Source organism: Poecilia reticulata, chromosome 1, assembly GCF_904066995.2.
Source record: "Poecilia reticulata chromosome 1, P_reticulata-male-v2, whole genome shotgun sequence".
Taxonomy (NCBI): Eukaryota; Metazoa; Chordata; class Actinopteri; order Cyprinodontiformes; family Poeciliidae; genus Poecilia; species Poecilia reticulata.
In genome coordinates, this window is record NC_088830.1 from 6900573 (window position 1) to 6919133 (window position 18561).

Consider the following 18561-nt stretch of genomic DNA (forward strand, 5'->3'; position numbering starts at 1 on the left):
CTGCTGCAGTTCTACTATGAGACACAGCCATCCTTCGTTTCAGCGTGTTTGACCTTACGCTGCACCAGCCCCTTTTGGTCTTTAGCTTTAACAGCGAGCTCTCTCGCGTCACATCGTCTACACTAGAGCGCTGCGATTACATTCACCAGCTAATTGTGCAAATTGGAATTGGAAAATTACATTTGGTTTATGGAAACAATGTAATTTTGAAAGAAAATCAGGTTTTTTGATGAAAAGTTGTTGCACTAGGATGAGGTGGTTTTTTGGCTGTATCAAAATTGGTGTACTTTGCAAAACTGTAATGGAAACACATTGTTTCGCATCTGTGCCGGCCCAAGCCTTCATGGGGCCCTAAGCAAAATTTGGTTTTGGGCCCTCTAGTTTTGCTAATATTGTGGACTGGCTCCAATCAACAGTCAGATTATCAGATCATTCAAAACCCGATCAAACTTATTGCATCTCTGACAGTGATGTTTACATTACATCCTATGACAACGGATAATATAGGATACAGTACATGTGTTGGCCCATTTATCTGCGCCAATTCCCTTAACTTTGGGGGATGGGTGATCGGCCGATACATGAGAAGCCGATCTTATCCACCTCAGCAAAGGTTTAAAGATCAGCCTCTGTCCTCTTTGTGAATTTGTGTGTTTTTGTTGATATAATCACATAAAAATCATAACTAAAAAATAAATAAATAAATAACTTCCACTTAGGGGTCCTGGGGCCCTAAGCAGCCACTTAGTTTGCTTATACTTTGGGCCAGCCCTGTTTCGCATCATACATGTCGCGTAATCAACAACTAGTACTGGTGAAAAAGACGAAGATGACACGAAGCGGAAGGATGTTTTTTTTAATGATTCATCATGTGAGCAAATCTATTCACAAGTGATTTTAATTGCGGTTCTTGGGTTTTTTGACATTAATCGAATATCGACAAAGTTTAGCTTACATTTTGAATGGCAACGCAGTTAATATTAGTTTGGTCTGGAAATAAGAAACATCAAAACCCCAAACAAAGTGACAAACATAATTTATGGATATATTTTTTCATTAATATATACATCTCCAAAAAACAAATTATTATGCTGTAATCTAAGTACACATTATGCTTTGTACGTTAACAAAGCATATTGTTTAATGTGAGCAAATTCCCAATAAAACGGTTCTCTATTTTGCAGCTTTTGTTGCCAGAAAACAAGAAGTCTGGAATTTTTATGGTTTCTTTATTCAGAACCTACTTTTAATAAACAGATTGTGTTTTTATGATGGTGAGAAAAAACTAGACAGAATGCCTTGTTGTATGGAGATTCTGCAAAAACTGGCAATAGAGATAAATAAGAAGCTTGATAAAGTAATTTATGTGCCAAATATTATATCCAAAAAAATTTACTTTCCCAACTTGCCTGATTATAAAATGTGACAAATATATTTGACATTTTTAATTATTAATTATAATTTATATTATTTATTTATTATTAATTATATGTTAAATATAATTTTAATTATTACTTTTACTTAATTTTCTATTTTTTGAAATCTCTCAATTTGTTTAGGTTGTTTCATTATTTTTTCTCTTTTGCCATTTTGTTTTTAATACATTTTTTTTCTTTGTCACATTTATGTTTTTCCTCATTTTTCATATTCTGTATTTAATTCGCACCACTCAGGAACAAGCCTGCTCAGGCGGACTTTAGTCCAAAGTCATGTCCACTTTGTACAGAAATGTCGGCATGTTGTCTGGACAAGAGGTCATTTCAGGTCCATTTAAAGACGGGGAGCGTCCTGGCTGCTATTTATTCATTTTTTCTTTTTTGGCTTACAATGTTCAGAAACAGTCAAGTCAAGTATTTATTAAAATTAATATGGACACTCTAAAGTGCAAAGTTATTCAGGCGCACAGCTTGAGGGATTTTCATAACATTTAAGCACAGATGTTAATTCTGCAGATAAAAAAATATGCTATTAAACATAAGATGTTTTCAGATTTTTATTTTCGGGGGTCGGGGTGAGCCTTTTTCTAGGAATTGGAAACATTTAGGTTGGGATTTGGATCCCAACCTACATGTCATGGGAACGGGTGGCTTTAAAATCGCTGCAAAGGGTGGCTTAAAATAGACACCGGGTCACAAGATTGTTAGAAGGATTTGGGTGGAGTACAACTAAGGGACTTAATAAAATTAAGACCAGAGACTGAAGGTGTAACAAAGTAGCATGATCAAACATGACTCTCATATCTTTCTATGTTCTGAACCATTGTTTTGTATTAATGTTCAGCAATTTCAAATTTAGCCAATTTTTTAAAACGTTTCTCAGGGGTGTTATGTTTTTGTGATATTGTTTTATACATTTTCTATGTTCTTTCACAGATAAATGATTCTTGCTTTTTGGCCTCTGTTTTAAAGCTGAGATTTTTGTTGAATATATCTTATTAAACTGCAACACAGCATTCAGTGGCTCCTCCTTTGAATGACTGACATTTGCTAGCTGCTTTGGATGAAAGAGACGACTAAATGAATGTAACGCCATGTAACATTCATCATGGAGACAAAAACTAGGCTGTAATGATTTTAGACTGTTGAGCAGATCGTTAAAAAATAATTTCATTCAAAAACATAAGGAACAAGATGAGAGAAATAAAAAATGTTCATTAGCATCTTCTGTCAAATGACAAATTTGTTGGGGTGTCGTGTGTAACAATATATTTTCTGATATATAGATACTACGCTGATACAATGTTCAATAATTTCATCAAACTTTGATCCGGGACCGCACAGCATTCTGGGGAATCCAGACAGAGGAAAGGCTTTAGCCGCTCAAACTCCCACAGACTAGCTGAAAAAGGTTTGAGGGATCAGAGAACTCGCTAGCTCTGGTTACCTAGCAACAACCTGTGAGTAACCGATGCAGCAGTAGTTTCATGTTTGTCCAACGTGCCTCATAACTGCATAAAAATGTAGAACAAACGTTGTGGGGTTAAACTGTGGGTAAAACAGGAAAGGTCGCGACACCAGTATGACTGTATTTGAGATATTTAAAACAAAATACTGATTAATATTTATCGATATTGGCGGTTATAACACCCTTTGACCGTTATAGGTTTTTAGTCATTGTCCGGCATGTCTCTCTCTCTACTCATTTCCAGTCTGTCAGTGAAGGCCAAAAAAAGATGAAACTTTTTGTCATACAAATCCCGCTGAACGAAACTTGGCGAAAACAAACTTACATCTCAAACATCTGCTCAATCCTAACATCTAAAACTCACAAAGACAGAAACCAAAAGAATAAAAGAAACAAAAAAAAAAAACCCTGAAGACTCCAAATTTGCTCCGAAATTGCCAAAGCAGAAGCGGTGCGGCTGCATTTCTGTTTGTGTTGCTAAAATTAGAAAGCTGGATGCTTGTTCAAAATGCTAATGTTTCGGGTCGGGATACTAGGAAACACGTGACGTCACCCGCCCTCCCTCACCCCCCTCTGATGACGTCATCTGACTCATTTCTGCCTCTGCTGCTATTTTTGGCTCCCGAGTCCTGACATTGGGGGCATATCACGATTTACATGAGTAATATGGCATGATAATGACTGGCAGGCTGTGTGAACTCCTCCATGTGTGTGTGTGTGTGTGTGTGTGTGTGTACTATATTCATTACAAAATGCACAACATCTGCACATATTCAACCAGGCACATGGAAACGATGATCGGCGTACAGCGCTCGTTCTGGTTACTTTCTTCCATTCCAATAAGATCGGTGACACGATTCCGTGCTTCTCAACCTTGCATGCATCTGCACACACACGCGTGTGCGGAGAGCTGCTCCCTTGAAGCTGTTTCACTGAGTTCCTGATCCCACATGTTCTTTGCTGCTGGGTTCTCCTTCGTGGGCGAATTATGCATGTGTGTGTGTGTGAGAGAGAGAGAGAGCACGCATGTGGCAGAGCAAGCAGATTGTTCCTGCATGAGCAACGTGCAGTGTGTTTAGGAAACACCCCACTTTAGAGAGTGAGTGAGTAGGTGGTAGGTTGATCGATGAATGTGTTCACTTTGTAGCTTGTTGAGCGAGGATGAGTTTCTGTGTGTGTGTGTGTGTGTGTGAGATAAAGTAATAGGAGGGTTTATGCACGATGGATTGTGCATACACATTAAACTGTGGGTTTGTGTGAACCTGGGGAGCTCCCATGGCAATGTCCACCCCCGCCTCCATAATTCAGCAACAATTACAAGGCTCCCCTTCGCTGAAACTAATGAAACCATAAGTCAGTGAGAGACACACACAAACAAACACACATCACTGCAGCAGAAGCATCCAGGAAGAGGGAGGAATAAAAGGACGATGGAAGGAGAAGATGCAGGACTGACCTCTATTGTTGTATTGTGGATCCATTGTATGAGTGTGGGTGTTGCTTAAAGTGAAACTCAACCTAGCAATTTATTTTAGGTTAAGATTTATAAGCCAAAAAAAACAACAAAAAACTCATTACTGAGCTGCTAAATTCGTCTTTTGACCATTAGGAAAATCATAATCAATAACAACCTCATTGAGATTTTCTACTCCGTCCTTTTGGATAAATAGACTTGACTTTTGATTAATTATAACAGACCCACTTCGAAACATCTGACTCATTAATCTCGTAATGTCCAAGGGGGGAAAATTGAAACAATATTACGAACCAATTTCATGACAGTAAATAGTCCAGAGTTGGTATCCATCATCCAGCCCCACGTTTTTATTACACGAGATACTCAATCACCTCACAGTTTTGTACGGTCAAAGCAGGAGCAGTATTTGGATGAAGTTTTACATGCAAATGGTCCGTACTTATAGTGCTTTATCAATCCAGAGGACCACAAAATCCTTCATTCACACACACATTGATGCGCCAATGGTGGCAAGAAACTGGCGGCCATGCACCACCAGCACCACTGGCCCCTCTGGTCATCACCCACAGGCGAAGCGGCTGAAGTTTCTTGCTGAAGAGCAACTGGCAGCCCATCCATTATGAGGCAAATTCCTACCACAGTAGCCACCAACAATCATAAGATGACAAATTTGCTTTGAATCTTAGTTGCTTATCGCATCAAACATTTGGACACCATTTATCCATATCCGCTATTTTTGAAGTATTTGTTCATTGACGTTGCCACTTATATAATTTAACCCTTGTGCGTGCGAGGACTGAGGCAAACGTAGAGGACTGTGGCAAATGATACAAGTTTTACGGGCGCGGGGTCGGTTGGACCCCATTTGTAAGCACAAGGGTTAAGTGGCATCTTTCTTAATCCATAGAAATGAATATTATCTCGGCCACCCTCTGCAGCTATGGCAGGTTCTGCAAAGACTTTCCACGATGTCATGGATCATCTTCATAGGAATGTTTTAGCAATCCTTCCAGAAGCAGACTTGTGAGACACTGACATTGTGTCTCACAAGGCAAGTTCTTCCTCACCAAACCCACTGATCCATCTCTTTATTGACCTATACAGTGGTTCACAGTTAAGTTGGAACACAAAGAGGCCATTCCTAAACAGTTCCCACAAAGTTGGGTACATTGCTCAAAATGTGTTCATGATGCACTAAGGAACGAAGATGCCCAGTCCAATTCCTAAAAACAACCCCACACCCTAAACTCGATGCCTGCTGCCAGTCTTTAAACTTGACACAAATAAATCACAAGTGCTGGTCTTCTGGCAAATGCCAAACCCAGACTCGTCTGGTATATTTCCAGACAGAGGAGGTCTGATAGGTCAACCTGGAGAACATATTTCCACTGTTTTGTTGTACAGTGGCAGCAGGCTTTACACCATCCAATCCAACACTTGGCTTTGATAATGTAGGGCTTGGCTCCAGTTGTTCAGTCCATGAAACCAATCCCACAGGGCTGGTCAATAAAACCACAATGATCTCTGTTGTGATAGACACTAGCCAGTTTTCTTTCATATATCTTATTGGATTTCTTTTCATTCATCTATCACTGCACACAACAAAGCAATGAGCTCGATGTGTGTCCGTAAAACACATTTAAAAGGTGTAGTCAGCAGAGATTTACCAAAAAGAAAGTATTCTAGTAATCAAACTGACCTAAACCAGAAAAGCCAAACCAACTATGTACATGCCTACAACACCAATTTACACCATTTAGTCATATTCACTATGACTGAACATAATTCATCACAGAGGCTCCAAAATAACTAAAAGTGAATTGCTGACTCTTGGTACAAAGTGTATGCTTCAGAAGGCTACAAACATACAACCATACAGTAACTTTTTTTACTTGGAATAGAAAAATGCTTATATCAGATTGCCTTACCTCCAGATTCTGTAGCTATGCGTGAAAAGTTTGAGTTTGTATGCATAGCTGTGTGAGTGGCACAGTAGACTGTGGAAAGCTAGCATTATGTAAAACGCGACATCAATCAACAACCAGAAAGACGGAGTGTCAGCCTCCACGGCGGCCTCAAGGAGGCTTTAAAAGGAAACTAAAAACATACTGAGCGCGTCTCTTGATGCCGCTGCCATGCGGCGCATTCGCCCACAGCTCAATCCGCTCCGTCGTTCTGTGTCTGTGCCATGATGTGCTTGGTGGCAGGGTGTGCCTGGAGGCCCGCATATTTAAAAAAAAAAAATCCTCCTTTTAAACTGCCTTCCTTCAGCTTAAAGCACAAGTGCAAAGAGAGCAGGGAGAGACAGTGAGACAAAGACTGCTGGAGGCAAAGCAGCTTCACAGAGAAGTGAAGGCCTGCAGTCTTTGTGCTCGTCCTCTCGTCTTCCCCTTTGCCTCTGCTCTCATATTTCTCTTTAATATGCAGCTTTTTTTATTATTATTGTTTAAAATCACTTGTATTTTCATAATTTCAGGATTTTTCACACATTTTCTTTTAATGGGTCCGTTTTCTTACGCTTCAATTCAGGCACCTGTTCATACAGGTGCTAGCTTCGGCAAGTCGGACTGAATTTGCGTGATGGATTTTCAGCTGTCTACATCCACTACCAATACAAATCCTATCTGACGTGAGGACAGGGGCTTGGAAAAATATTCATGCTCTATCGTTTCTGCTTTTGTCACCTTGCTACCACATACTGGAGTTTTGTTTGGAATTTGACTAATAAACAAACATGAAGCAGTACATAACTATAAAGTGAGAAAAAGAATACCCATTTTTCTAAAATTATGAAAAGTCTAGTGTGCATTTGTTTTCATCCCCTTTAAATCTGACTCCTAAATAAAATCTAGTGCAACCAGCCATCTCCAGACGTCACCTAACCGATAAAGTACATAAGTTATTCTAAGTAGGATATTAGGGCCTGGACTTTAACACGTCAATTCCAATTGATCAAATAATTATATTGATTTTAGTGCAATTAATTTTAAATAATTAGTCACATTAATTATTGCAAATACACTGGTTCCTAGGGAAACCTTTGCATTTCCGGTACACTGGTATACACAAGCAACATTCACAAATAGTGATTCACGATTAAGGGTTCATTTTTGCTTCAAAAAAAATACAAACAAAACCTGATTGGTAAAAATGTTCGACTTTTGAAACTCTGAAATTTCTGTGTTTTCTAAAGATTAATGTCGACATTTCAGAGTTCTTTTTTAAGCATATTTTCAACTTTTGGAGCTCAGAAATTTCTTCATTTTTTGCCAGGAATGTACTCCTCTTTTCCCTTCTTCCCTTACATACAATTGCACTAATACGACGTCTGACAAATCTCTGGCTTGTACGCAGCAGTAAGGACTATATATATATATATTTGTGTCCCTCCAGGTGCTGTACGAGCCTCCAGCATCTTCCCCATCCTGAGTGTGATCCTCCTCTTCATGGGGGGGCTCTGCATCGCCGCCAGTGAGTTCTACAAGTCACGCCACAACATCATCCTCAGCGCCGGCATTCTGTTCGTCTCTGCAGGTATGCAGGGAGGAAGAGGAGTGGGGGAGGGGTGATGACAGGAAAGGGAGGAAGGGACCGAAGGACGAGTAACGGGCCAAGAGAAAATGAGAAATAAAGTTTGATGGTGCGAGGTGAATTGACATTCTTGAGAGTAATAATGAACTCCTTTAAAAGTTAAAATTTACAACTTCGACAAGACGGATCAAAAATACAAAAGTAAAAGTTTAGACTTGATGCTGAAAATATACCGATGACCGTCAGCTGCCTGGCGTTCGGTGTACGTGTCACGAGTGCCTCAGGATGAAGCCATGCAGACAACGAGAGGGCAGGTTGCCATTTTCATGAACACTTCGTGTCTAACTGTGTGCTACGTTTCTAGGCCGTGGCCTACTGCGCTGCGCTACATAACTAGTTCTCCTCCAAGTTGAGAAGTCTGTGTTGTTCTGTGGTTTTTGCTGCGTCTGTCTCTCTTTCTCACCCTGTTGCTAGGCTCGGAGGAGGCCACTGGGATTGCACTCTAAAAATAAGGCGTCCCTGATACTCGTTTACTTTGATCCATCTCAATCAGGTCTTTGAAAAATGAGGGAAACGAGAATTAAAACAACCTTTTATTTCAAGCACTGTTCTTTAGCTAGGTTTGATTTGTCGTTTTGACTCTGGAACAGATTGAAAAGATTTACAAAGGATGTGAAATAAAAGGTTTTGTTTGTTGTTTTAGACATAGAGTGGTATGGCATGTTCTACCTAGAGCCGCACTCTGGCATCATGGATGGACCTAGCATTACATTGTATTGATTTACATTCCTGTTGAGAGAAGGCTCTACCCGATGAGATACAGTCATATCCTAAATGCACTTTGTGCTCAATAAGATGCAAAGATAGAAACAATCCTAAAGTTAAAAACCAATTCCATCTTCTAGAGTTCTTTTTAAGTCATCCTTACTCTTTATTTTCCCATTAAATGTGCATTTTTCACATGAATGTGAAGATACAGACACAATGTAATTAGCTACAAGTAAAGGGCAAAGACATATTTATAGGTCAGAAATTTTTTAAAGAGAAATAACACATTTTACATTATAATCTTCTGCTCCTGCCAGGAACAAACATTATGGTAATCAAGACAATTTCTGCTCAGATGTGTTTTCCACAGATAACGTCTCAGTGACAGTTTGGTTTTATTTGTCAAGGAATCGGCCTTAATCAGCATCATGCAATGTAAATGTGCCCAAGTTAGAAAAAATAAGCTAATTTTCCTCGGTAGTGACTTTGGCAGTTAAGATCAGCCTAAAAATTAAACTTAAAATCACACATTAAATATAGAATAATGTGCAACTTGGAAAGAGACAGAGGTGAGTCCTTTGTTTCACAGAACAATTGTTGATGCCGAGATTCAATTACACACACATGGACTCTGTTTACTACTTGATATCTGAAACCAGTTGGTTGGTGTAGGCATTTTATTTCGGGTTATAAGCTTAAAAAGAGCTCTGTAAACTTATATACGACACTTTCAAATTTCTATTTGGAAAACCTTAAACTTTACAGCTTTAAACTAGATTGGGTTGATTTATAACAAAAGATGAGTAAGATCGTTGTATTCTGGCAAAATATTAAGTGTTTGAACGCTCACATGTTCTACAATCCTCTGCAAATCTACTAATGCCAGAGCTAATTTTTTTGTTTAGCACTGTAGCATTTTGCTAACTTTAAAAATATTTAGTGCATTTAGCTTCCCCCAAGTTATTTTCTGTGGATAAATTCTGAAGTGCTAATTTACTTTTGGCACTTTAGCATTAAAATCTGTTTAATACCATGTTGGTTAGCACGTTAAGGTCTAGTGTTTTATGGTTAGCGCAACTAGCTTTTTAGCTAGCGGTGGCCACTACTTCATACTTAATACTGTATTAGAAGAAAGTTTCACTTGTTAATATCACTCAAAGTATAGCTGGACATTCTATAGCAGGGGTTCTCACACTTTTTCAGCATGCATTAGAAAATGACAAGTCAAAATCCCCACTACATGCTACAAAAATACTATTTATTTATTTATTTGTAGAATTTGTTTACAATTATATTGAGAATTTTGTTTACGTTTCATTTCATATGAAAGTGAAAAGTTTTTGTCTAATTACTTGGTCCAGCTCCCCCACTTTACTTTTATAACCTCTTAAATTTAAGAGAAAAAACCCAGGGCTAAAAATTGGAGGTTACTCGCCAGCCAGCCAGTTCTGCTGCATTTCATTTAGCATCGTTGTTTGTGCATGCGAAGTGAGTGTTATAAAGAGTCCCTTCTTCTTAAGTTATAATGGTGGTTGGCAGGCAACTAAAGGAAACTTTACTGCCACCAACTGGTAAGGCTGTATATCAATCAAGTAACAGGATGGATGATAGACTGTTTATTTTATTATGTCATGTGATTTACCCAAATTTCCTTGACAATTAACTTGTAGATTGCAATTGCCCTATTGAGCACCCGTCTTCTATTGCCCACAGAGATTAACTTATTTTCTTAATACATAAATGTCTTTGGATCTTTTCTGAATTTTATTGATTCAGTTTTTACTCATTCTCCTTTCCAGGACTGAGCAACATCATAGGAATCATTGTATATATATCAGCCAACGCCGGCGACCCTTCAAAGAGTGACTCCAAGAAGAACAGCTACTCATACGGCTGGTCCTTTTACTTTGGCGCCCTCTCCTTCATCATGGCCGAAATGGTGGGTGTGCTAGCGGTGCACATGTTTATCGACCGCCACAGAGAGCTGCGAGTTGGCGCACGAGCCGCAGACTACCTCCAAGGTGCTGCCATCACGCGCATTCCGAGCTACCGTTACCGCTATCGACGCCGCTCGCGCTCTTCGTCCCGCTCCACGGACCCCTCGCACTCTCGCGAGGCATCGCCGGTGGGCCTGAAGGCCTTTGGGACGTTGCCTTCCACCGAGCTGTCTATGTACACGCTGCCCAAGGGTCAAACAGGCACCCCAACAGCGACCTATAACTCTACGGAAAGGGACCACAACTTCCTACAGGTCCACAACTGCGTTCAAAAGGACCTCAAAGACTCAGCAGCCAACCGGCGCACAACACCTGTATGAGAAAGGAAGGCGAACCGTAGATTTTGGAGGAGAGTAGCAAATGAAAAAATGCTCCATTAAAGAAGGGGAAACAGAATTGGACTGGAGGGGGAAAGGGGGACAGGGATGGAGTAGCGGAGGTGAGGTTCTGAGCTCTTCAGAAGACCTCAGATAATTGTTGAGTTTCTGGTTAAAAGAAAAACAACAAAAAACGTAAAGAAGCAAAATTGCATATAAAAAAAAGAAACATGCATGATTTTCCCATGAACAATGTTTAACAAGTTTTAAACATGTTTGAGGGGGTTGATAAATCAGGAGGGGGGTGTCTGGGGTCTGTGGATCCATGGAGTGGTAGGCTGGGCCAGACTGTCTTTATGAAGGTTATTATGGGGTTTTTTTCTCTTAAATTCCTAATTGAAATCTACTGGGCACACAATTTGCCCCTTTGGCCCAGCCTATGAAACTGCCCTTGCACTGTCATACCACACGCCCTCTTACACACACACACACACCGTGTAGTCCCATACACCCCACTCCTTCGTTGAGTTGGCGTTTCCTCTTGATTTCGTTCTTTAATCGCATTAAACTGTGAACCTACTGCGGTTTGGGATTCAAGCAGGGAGCAATTCAGGCCGCATTAAAAAAAAAAAAAAAAAAGATCAATAAGTTACTACTGATCATATATAAATATATGTTACTATATCATGACTAGCCTTCCCTGGTGCAAAAAAATATCCACGAGAAAAAAAAGTAAAGTCACTGAAGAGTTACTGTAGTAAAACTAAAGTCGTCATGCAAACTGAAACCAAGATGGAGGATTCAGCATGACTGGTTCATCTGTTGGACTTCTGCCTATTCATTAGAAATTGGTTAGTATTAGACACATTATCACATTTTTTATGATAATAAAATAAAAAAATATATATAAAAACATTTTGGAAGTCCACTAAAAAAGAAAAAAAACCCTGGCCGCCAATTTGTTCAGGGTTAGCAGATGAAAAGTTAACTTTTTTTTTCCGTTGTCGTTTTTTCTTTTTTTAATTGATGTATCTATCTATTTATTTACTTATTTATTTTTGGCCCCTCAAAGGGGTAGCGAGGAAATGAACTGTGGGGCGAGGGGAATACGTTTCTCTGCAAACTTGAAGACGACTGTGGACAATGAAACGCCACTACTGCCAAAGACACAAGGTAGTGCGTGAGAGAACACAGCTACCAGCGAGCTGAAGTGAAGTGACTCCAAAAAAAAGAAACACAAAAAAACAAAGGAAAAGAAACAGAAGTTATCAACTTGCATGCATGCTGATCAAAAAAAAAAAAAACATCAAATCTGCTTTTAAGGAAACCTATCTTTTTGAATAATTAGACTATGGTACGAGTAAGGGCAGTGGAAAAATAGAAATAACTGTTACAGTACTGTGTCTCTTCCATTTTTCTTCCTGTTTTAGGGGTGGGGGCCCAGGGCTTCGGAGTGGGGGCTTTACTTTGCTTGGAACAAAAACAAAACTTTGGACAAACGTTATCAAGGCTATTTTTAAGAGAAGAAAATCTTTGCCTTTTCATTTCATTTTGTTTTCATGATTAAGTTCAACTCAAATACAGCCTTAGTCTTTTTTTGTTTTTCTTTCTTTATCTGAGTTCTCTTGCTTCTTTGGTTTTAACATTGTGTTGTTGTAAATGAGAATATATATTTAAAAAGAAAAAAAAAGCCTAATATCTTTCAGGGTGCCAAAACTGAATGATTCTGAACTTGGATGCTTCAAGTCCTGATGACGAATAAAAATTCACCCCTCCCCTGTAAGAACCTGAATGAGTGTGTTGTTTATATGTGCTCAAAAAAAAACACACAATATATTTATATTTTATCTGTGTTAGCCTTTACTTTGCTAAGTGGTTGGGGCTTGCACAGCAGGACTCCTATTCATCCAAATGTGATTCTATGACTAAGTTGGGAGCTAATGGATGTTAAACAGTTTTTTTTTTTTTTTTTTTAAATGTAGCAGGTTGGATACAACTGGATCAGTCAAAGTGTGTAACGGCAAACCTGTTAAAACTGTGCAATAGCTGTGCTTTAAAAATGAACATGAGGGAAACGATCGAGGTTTAAAACTAGAACTTGTGTAATTTCAAAAATTGTACAGGAATTGAATTTGGCTCAAGATGGTAGCAACAGGTTTAGCTGTTTCCACATAATGGCAATTTTTGATCAGAAAAAAAATCATATTTTTAGTGGCGAAAGGAGGTCTCGCTTTGACTGCCCGTAATTTCTGTTAGAGCAGGAGAAGAATATGAAAGGCCGTGAAAATATTCATTATTGCACAAGTAGTCACATTTCTCTTAAAAGTGTTCGTTTCTAACGTGGTGTGTTGAAGTGCAGATCTTATGCTGCTGAAATTAAACTATCAAAATATTTTTACAAGACTCTTACATGGATCATGAGTATGCTCCTTAATGTTTAGCTTCTGAAAACAAGGCTGCATACAAGCGGACCGGAGATCGTTACAAATACAGGAAATGGACTACGGCGCAGGGCATTCTGGGTAAATAAAACCAAAACATTTGCAAGAGTCTCGTGGTTTTTTTTACCAATGACGAGAGAAATCGTACAACCGTTAAAATCTGGCACTACTCTAAATGTTCACATTTTTCAGAGAAGGAAGTTGCGCTCAGCGTCTTCTGAGGTTTTTGTGTCAATTCCTTTGTGCAGCGCCACCACAGGCGAGGAGGGTAATAGGTTTTTCATATGGTTTGGTTTGTTTGACACAGTGCACTGTTAACGTGAACCACAGCAGCTGAAAATATAACAAAATGTAACTTTAGTCCCCATTTGAACCGAGTCTACCAGAAGATCAGGTGTGAAAACGTATCAAAAAGCTACAGGGGAATATGAACACAAAGCCCAAAGGGGGAAAAAAAACAAATGCAGTAACTTTTAATTATTAAAAGTTAATGGTTTAAAGTGAGTATTTACTTCAGATGGATAAGTCCTGGCCTTTGTTAAAAGGTGAGCTCCTTGTTTTTCAGCTCATAGGTTCGTTCCTGACCTATGAGCTGCAGTTGCCACAGCAAATGTGCTTATCTTGTGCCTCGGAGCGCCAGCTGGGTCAGCTGTCAGTCAGACCGGCTCACCCAAAAGGTTTGGACAAGAATGGATCCTCTCTAAACTGCTGGCTAACACATCGTACCATACAAACATGCAGGCTTCTCTACCATTATGATTTCTGTTTGTTCGGGTTCTTGCTCACTCAGCGTAAATTTAATGAAACGGCTGAATCTCTCTAAAGTGACATGGTGGTTTTAAGCTTGAGGAACCAGCTTTCGGGAGGATTTTTTAATGTGTTCCTGTGGAAACGGCAATAAAACAATCTAATTCTTTAACATCAGCCCCAGTATCCTGCGTGTATCTTTTCAGCCATTTCTTTCTCCATCCGTCGCTACCTTTTCTCTTTTCTCTCGCTCCCTCTCTCTCCCTCGGTGTCCTCCCCTGGTGTGAAGATCAGAGAGGCTGCCATGTCTCTCTGCAGCACTGCTGTGATCTCCGAGGGGAGGCGAGGGAGGAGTGAGTGGGAAGGAGGAAAGCTGGAAGGGTCCGGGGCAGCTGTGGCGCCCGACTGAAACGGTGCCACACTGCCTCCGTCTGGCGCGGAGGAATCCTGGTGACTGGAGCAGCCTTTGCTCGAGGTGGATTAGGTTGCATAATTCTTCCACATAACAGAAAAAAAAATATATATTTATATATATTTTTTATTTTTATTTATTTATTTTTTAACGCAAGTGTTCACAACCCTTTCAACTGTTTTTGTTTTGACACGATTCTCTTTAGTTGGGATTCAAATGAGAGAATGTCACTTCAGGAAACCCTTAATCTCAACAATTCTTTGAGAAGCATATTGAGGTAATTTAGTAACAGATTGTATGTAATTATAAAGAAATAGCAATAATATTCAAACAACAAATATGATTGAGTTCCAACTGGGTGTCTGTCTGGTGGTACATGCATAGCCAATACTGTGACCACTTCAACCTCAAGCTCTGTTACAATCAGCAGGTCCTGCTGTGTGTTTTATGAGGTCAAAAGTTCAAAACTGTTGAAATAATCTGAAAAAGCAACAACAGAAACGGTATGAAAGCTACTGATATATTTCGAAATATGTTAGTCAGTTGAATGCAGTCGCTGTTGTTGTATTCTTTATTCTCCAATGGCAAACGGCAATTAAATTAATCTTCTATGTTGTCGTGTTTGTGAGACTGGAGGTATTAAAGCTCATTATTGCATTCTCTGGTTGAGTCAGAGGGATGGCAGATTTTTTTTCCCCTTCTTGTTTTAGGAACAGCTGTTGTTTCCTTCCACACCTGCAATTAGCCAGCTTTTTAGGTCAGGGACTGTTTGAGGCTATAGAACAAGCTGTGCTGGGTACACACACGCGCACACACACACACACACACACATCAACGGAAAACTAGAAAAATAAGTCTGTGGTTAAGGTCAGTTCAACACACCAGCGTTCATTTTAGACTTATAGTGTTCTATCATGACGGTATAATGTTCGAAGTGGTAGTCTGTTGAAGATTTGGATCAATGTCACCCCTCATTTATTCATTTAATAACTCGTGTGCTGCAGAGACACACAAAGTCATCTGCAAGTTATCTTCAGTTTGTTTGGTAAAACTGACCTGTTGTGGATTAAATACAATTTTTTGAGAGGCCGATCCAACGTCATGAAATCAAAGGAACGACTGATGTAACATTTGTGCTAATCTAGAAATCTTGATCGTTTCATTTGAGTGTTGATGAATGGCATCAAATTTAATCGCCATGACCACACAAGGCCATGAGCCATTTATTTGTAATGAGAAACCAAATGAAATGATGAGAGCCTTTACTTGTGCAATACTAAAAACAGAAAAAGTGTTTTTAATATATAAATACTGAATTGAATAATCTGTCATCACTTTGTACTAATAGGGGTTAGGGCTAACATTTATGTGTGACAAGCTTACACAAATTAGAAATCACAAAGGAGACTTCATATGACCTACAAACCAAAGTGCATAAATACTAATTATTGCAAAAGAGATGGATATGTTTGGGGGGGGAAACTTGCAGAAAACTTTTGTGAAAATGACCTGACCTAAGCAGTTCTGTTTTCTTTGACCAAGTGTTTCAATATCTGTGGATATGAACAGGCTTCTCCCAAAGCAATAAGCAACAGCCCACACTCTGTCTTGAGAAATTATTAAGTTTTGCTCCCAGGATATGCTACCACTAGAACACTAGAATTGCAACCGAGGTACAAAGAATGAAAATCAGGAAAGATATAAAACTTGTTGTAGTTCAATGGATCTGTGCGTTTTGCTTTCTGTGTTAGCAAAGTCTTTCAGTTCATGTATTTTGTTTCATCAATTGTGTGGATGCTTATAAAAGCAGCACTCAAGAAACAACTATATTAATGACGTGATTCAAGTGGACATTTTACACCTAATCCTTACTGGTTATTAAATGAGATCAACACAGCCTCCTATGAAAGTAGTAACGGTATCATAAAGAGGTAGTATTCTGTAAAATCAACTTTTTTGAGCCTTACATCATGTTATATTGTTTTTCCCTCATCAAAAACATACCTGTGGAGGGTTGCTTGGATTCTTTCATGCATCCTGGATAAATCCTTTAATCTCCCGTGGAAACCATCCAGATGTGTATAACGCCTGGGTGGACGGACCTAGCGCTGCCTTCCAGAGGCAGCTCCTCCTTAGAGTTGAAGTTTCTGAGCTTCCAAATTGTTTGCTAATTATTTAATTGCAGTAGCAGCAATTAGCAAACACCTGGTGTGACTGTGCATCAACTGAGCTTATTATATGAGCTATTTCTCAGACCAGTGCTCTTACGAATGTTTGCCAACCTTTCTGAAGTCTTAAGAGGCGGGGTCCATTCAACCCCACGCGCTTTTATAAGGGATTTTTTTTTTAAATTTAATTTAATTTTATTTGTGGTTTTGGGGTCCTCAAGCTAAGCTGGAACTTTCTTAAAGAAACAGAGGCCCAATTTCATAGCCTTATATTGTGAAGTCAAATTTGTTTTAAGTCATGTTTGATATCATTTTTATAACTGAAGGTAACATAGTTACTTGATAGTCCTATACAATTGTATTATGTTGCTGGAACACACATTGTCTCACACAAAATGTCAGACACGTTTTTCTGTAGTTTGAAAATAATTGTTGCATTCATTAATGAAGTTTGTACCTTTGCCAGCCACTTTATTAGGCACAGAAGTTTGATTGTAAAAAATTTAAAGTAGTGAATATGTCACATTTTGCCTTAGTTGTGGTCAAATGAGATGACGTACTAACATCTGCTCATCTAATATTTTTGCTTAATAAAACATGAGCCCTTGAAAGCAATTGATTAATATTATGAGAAGTATTGCGTATTGTATAATATAGCATAATGTGATTTAAAAGAAAACAAAACAACTAAAAACAATGTGCCTGGCGTGAACTGATCATGGCCTCATTTGAGAGGTGGCAGCTGGTCTTGGAAGGCAGAAAGACAACAAGGACATGGTTGTGACCTGGTTTGAATGGGAGGGCGCTAATTAGGATGATTACTGGTTGCTAGCGCCACACCGGGGACAGGACCAAAAAAAACAAAGAGAAATATATAATATACATGTATATTTGACAGCCTGGAGTAGAGTGCTTAACAGCATAACAAAAGAGCAAGCAAGATAGACGGCAAGAGGAAAAAATCTTAAGAGCAGGAGGAAAAGGTGAAAGCAGGAACACAGAACACAGGAGTTTTGTAAAAACAATTTAAAAAATACTTTTTTCTCTTTCAATCCATTTCAAGTGGAAATGCAATGCTGATATGAAATAAATTGTGTCACCTAAAACTGGGAACAGCTATGTAGAGAGGCAAAGAGAAAGGAGGTGCTGTGAAGTTGCAGAATAACATTTATAAAAAATATTATTTTTACGCATTGGTTGAAGCTGTCACTGTGTCATGACAGTATGGCATGAGACAGATAATCTGTGAAAAAATGGAGGTTATCCACCTTCTCCAACCAATCAGAGCCAGGAGGCGGGTCTTAGCAATATCAATCACAACTTCATGTGGCGCTGCTCATCCTCCCTCTGCCTCCCCATCATTGCTCTCTGCTGCGCTGCAGCTAGCGTAGCCTGTCATGATTGCTCAGTCTAGTTAGCAAACCATGTATAAACAGTTTTCCTGTGACAGTAAATTGTTTTTCCACCATTAGGACATTTAGCAGCAAGTTGACCGACAGTGCTAAGCCCCGCCTCCTGGCTCTGATTGGTTGTTTTTGGTGCATTTAAGATGTCAATAGTAACTCAAGGAGGAGGTGGAGATTGATTTTTACACAGATTATCTGTGTCATAACAAACTGTCACAAGATTGTATAAGATTAAACAAATATAAAAAAAAAATTAATAAAAGTTAAATACTGCAGCCTTTGTTTCTTTTTTTTTACTGTAGAATGAGTTGCAGTGATATTGTAGTTTTGAAAACGGTCTCTGCTGTAAAAACAGACCTTGCTATCCTGATGATGAAACAAGACACCGCCTGC

The 18561-nt window shown here is 39.1% G+C and overlaps 1 protein-coding gene across 1 annotated transcript in view; it reads left to right on the forward strand.

Moving 5' to 3' along the window:
• The window catches only part of cacng2b (calcium channel, voltage-dependent, gamma subunit 2b), a 79801-nt gene extending 67015 nt beyond the window's left edge, over nt 1–12786 (forward strand). The window contains exons 3-4 of the mRNA XM_008433427.3: nt 7775–7915; nt 10480–12786. Of these exons, the coding sequence (XP_008431649.1) occupies nt 7775–7915; nt 10480–10997 (659 nt within the window). The 3' untranslated portion in view covers nt 10998–12786. The remainder of the gene's footprint in view (nt 1–7774; nt 7916–10479) is intronic.
• The last annotated feature ends 5775 nt before the right edge of the window (nt 12787–18561 follow it).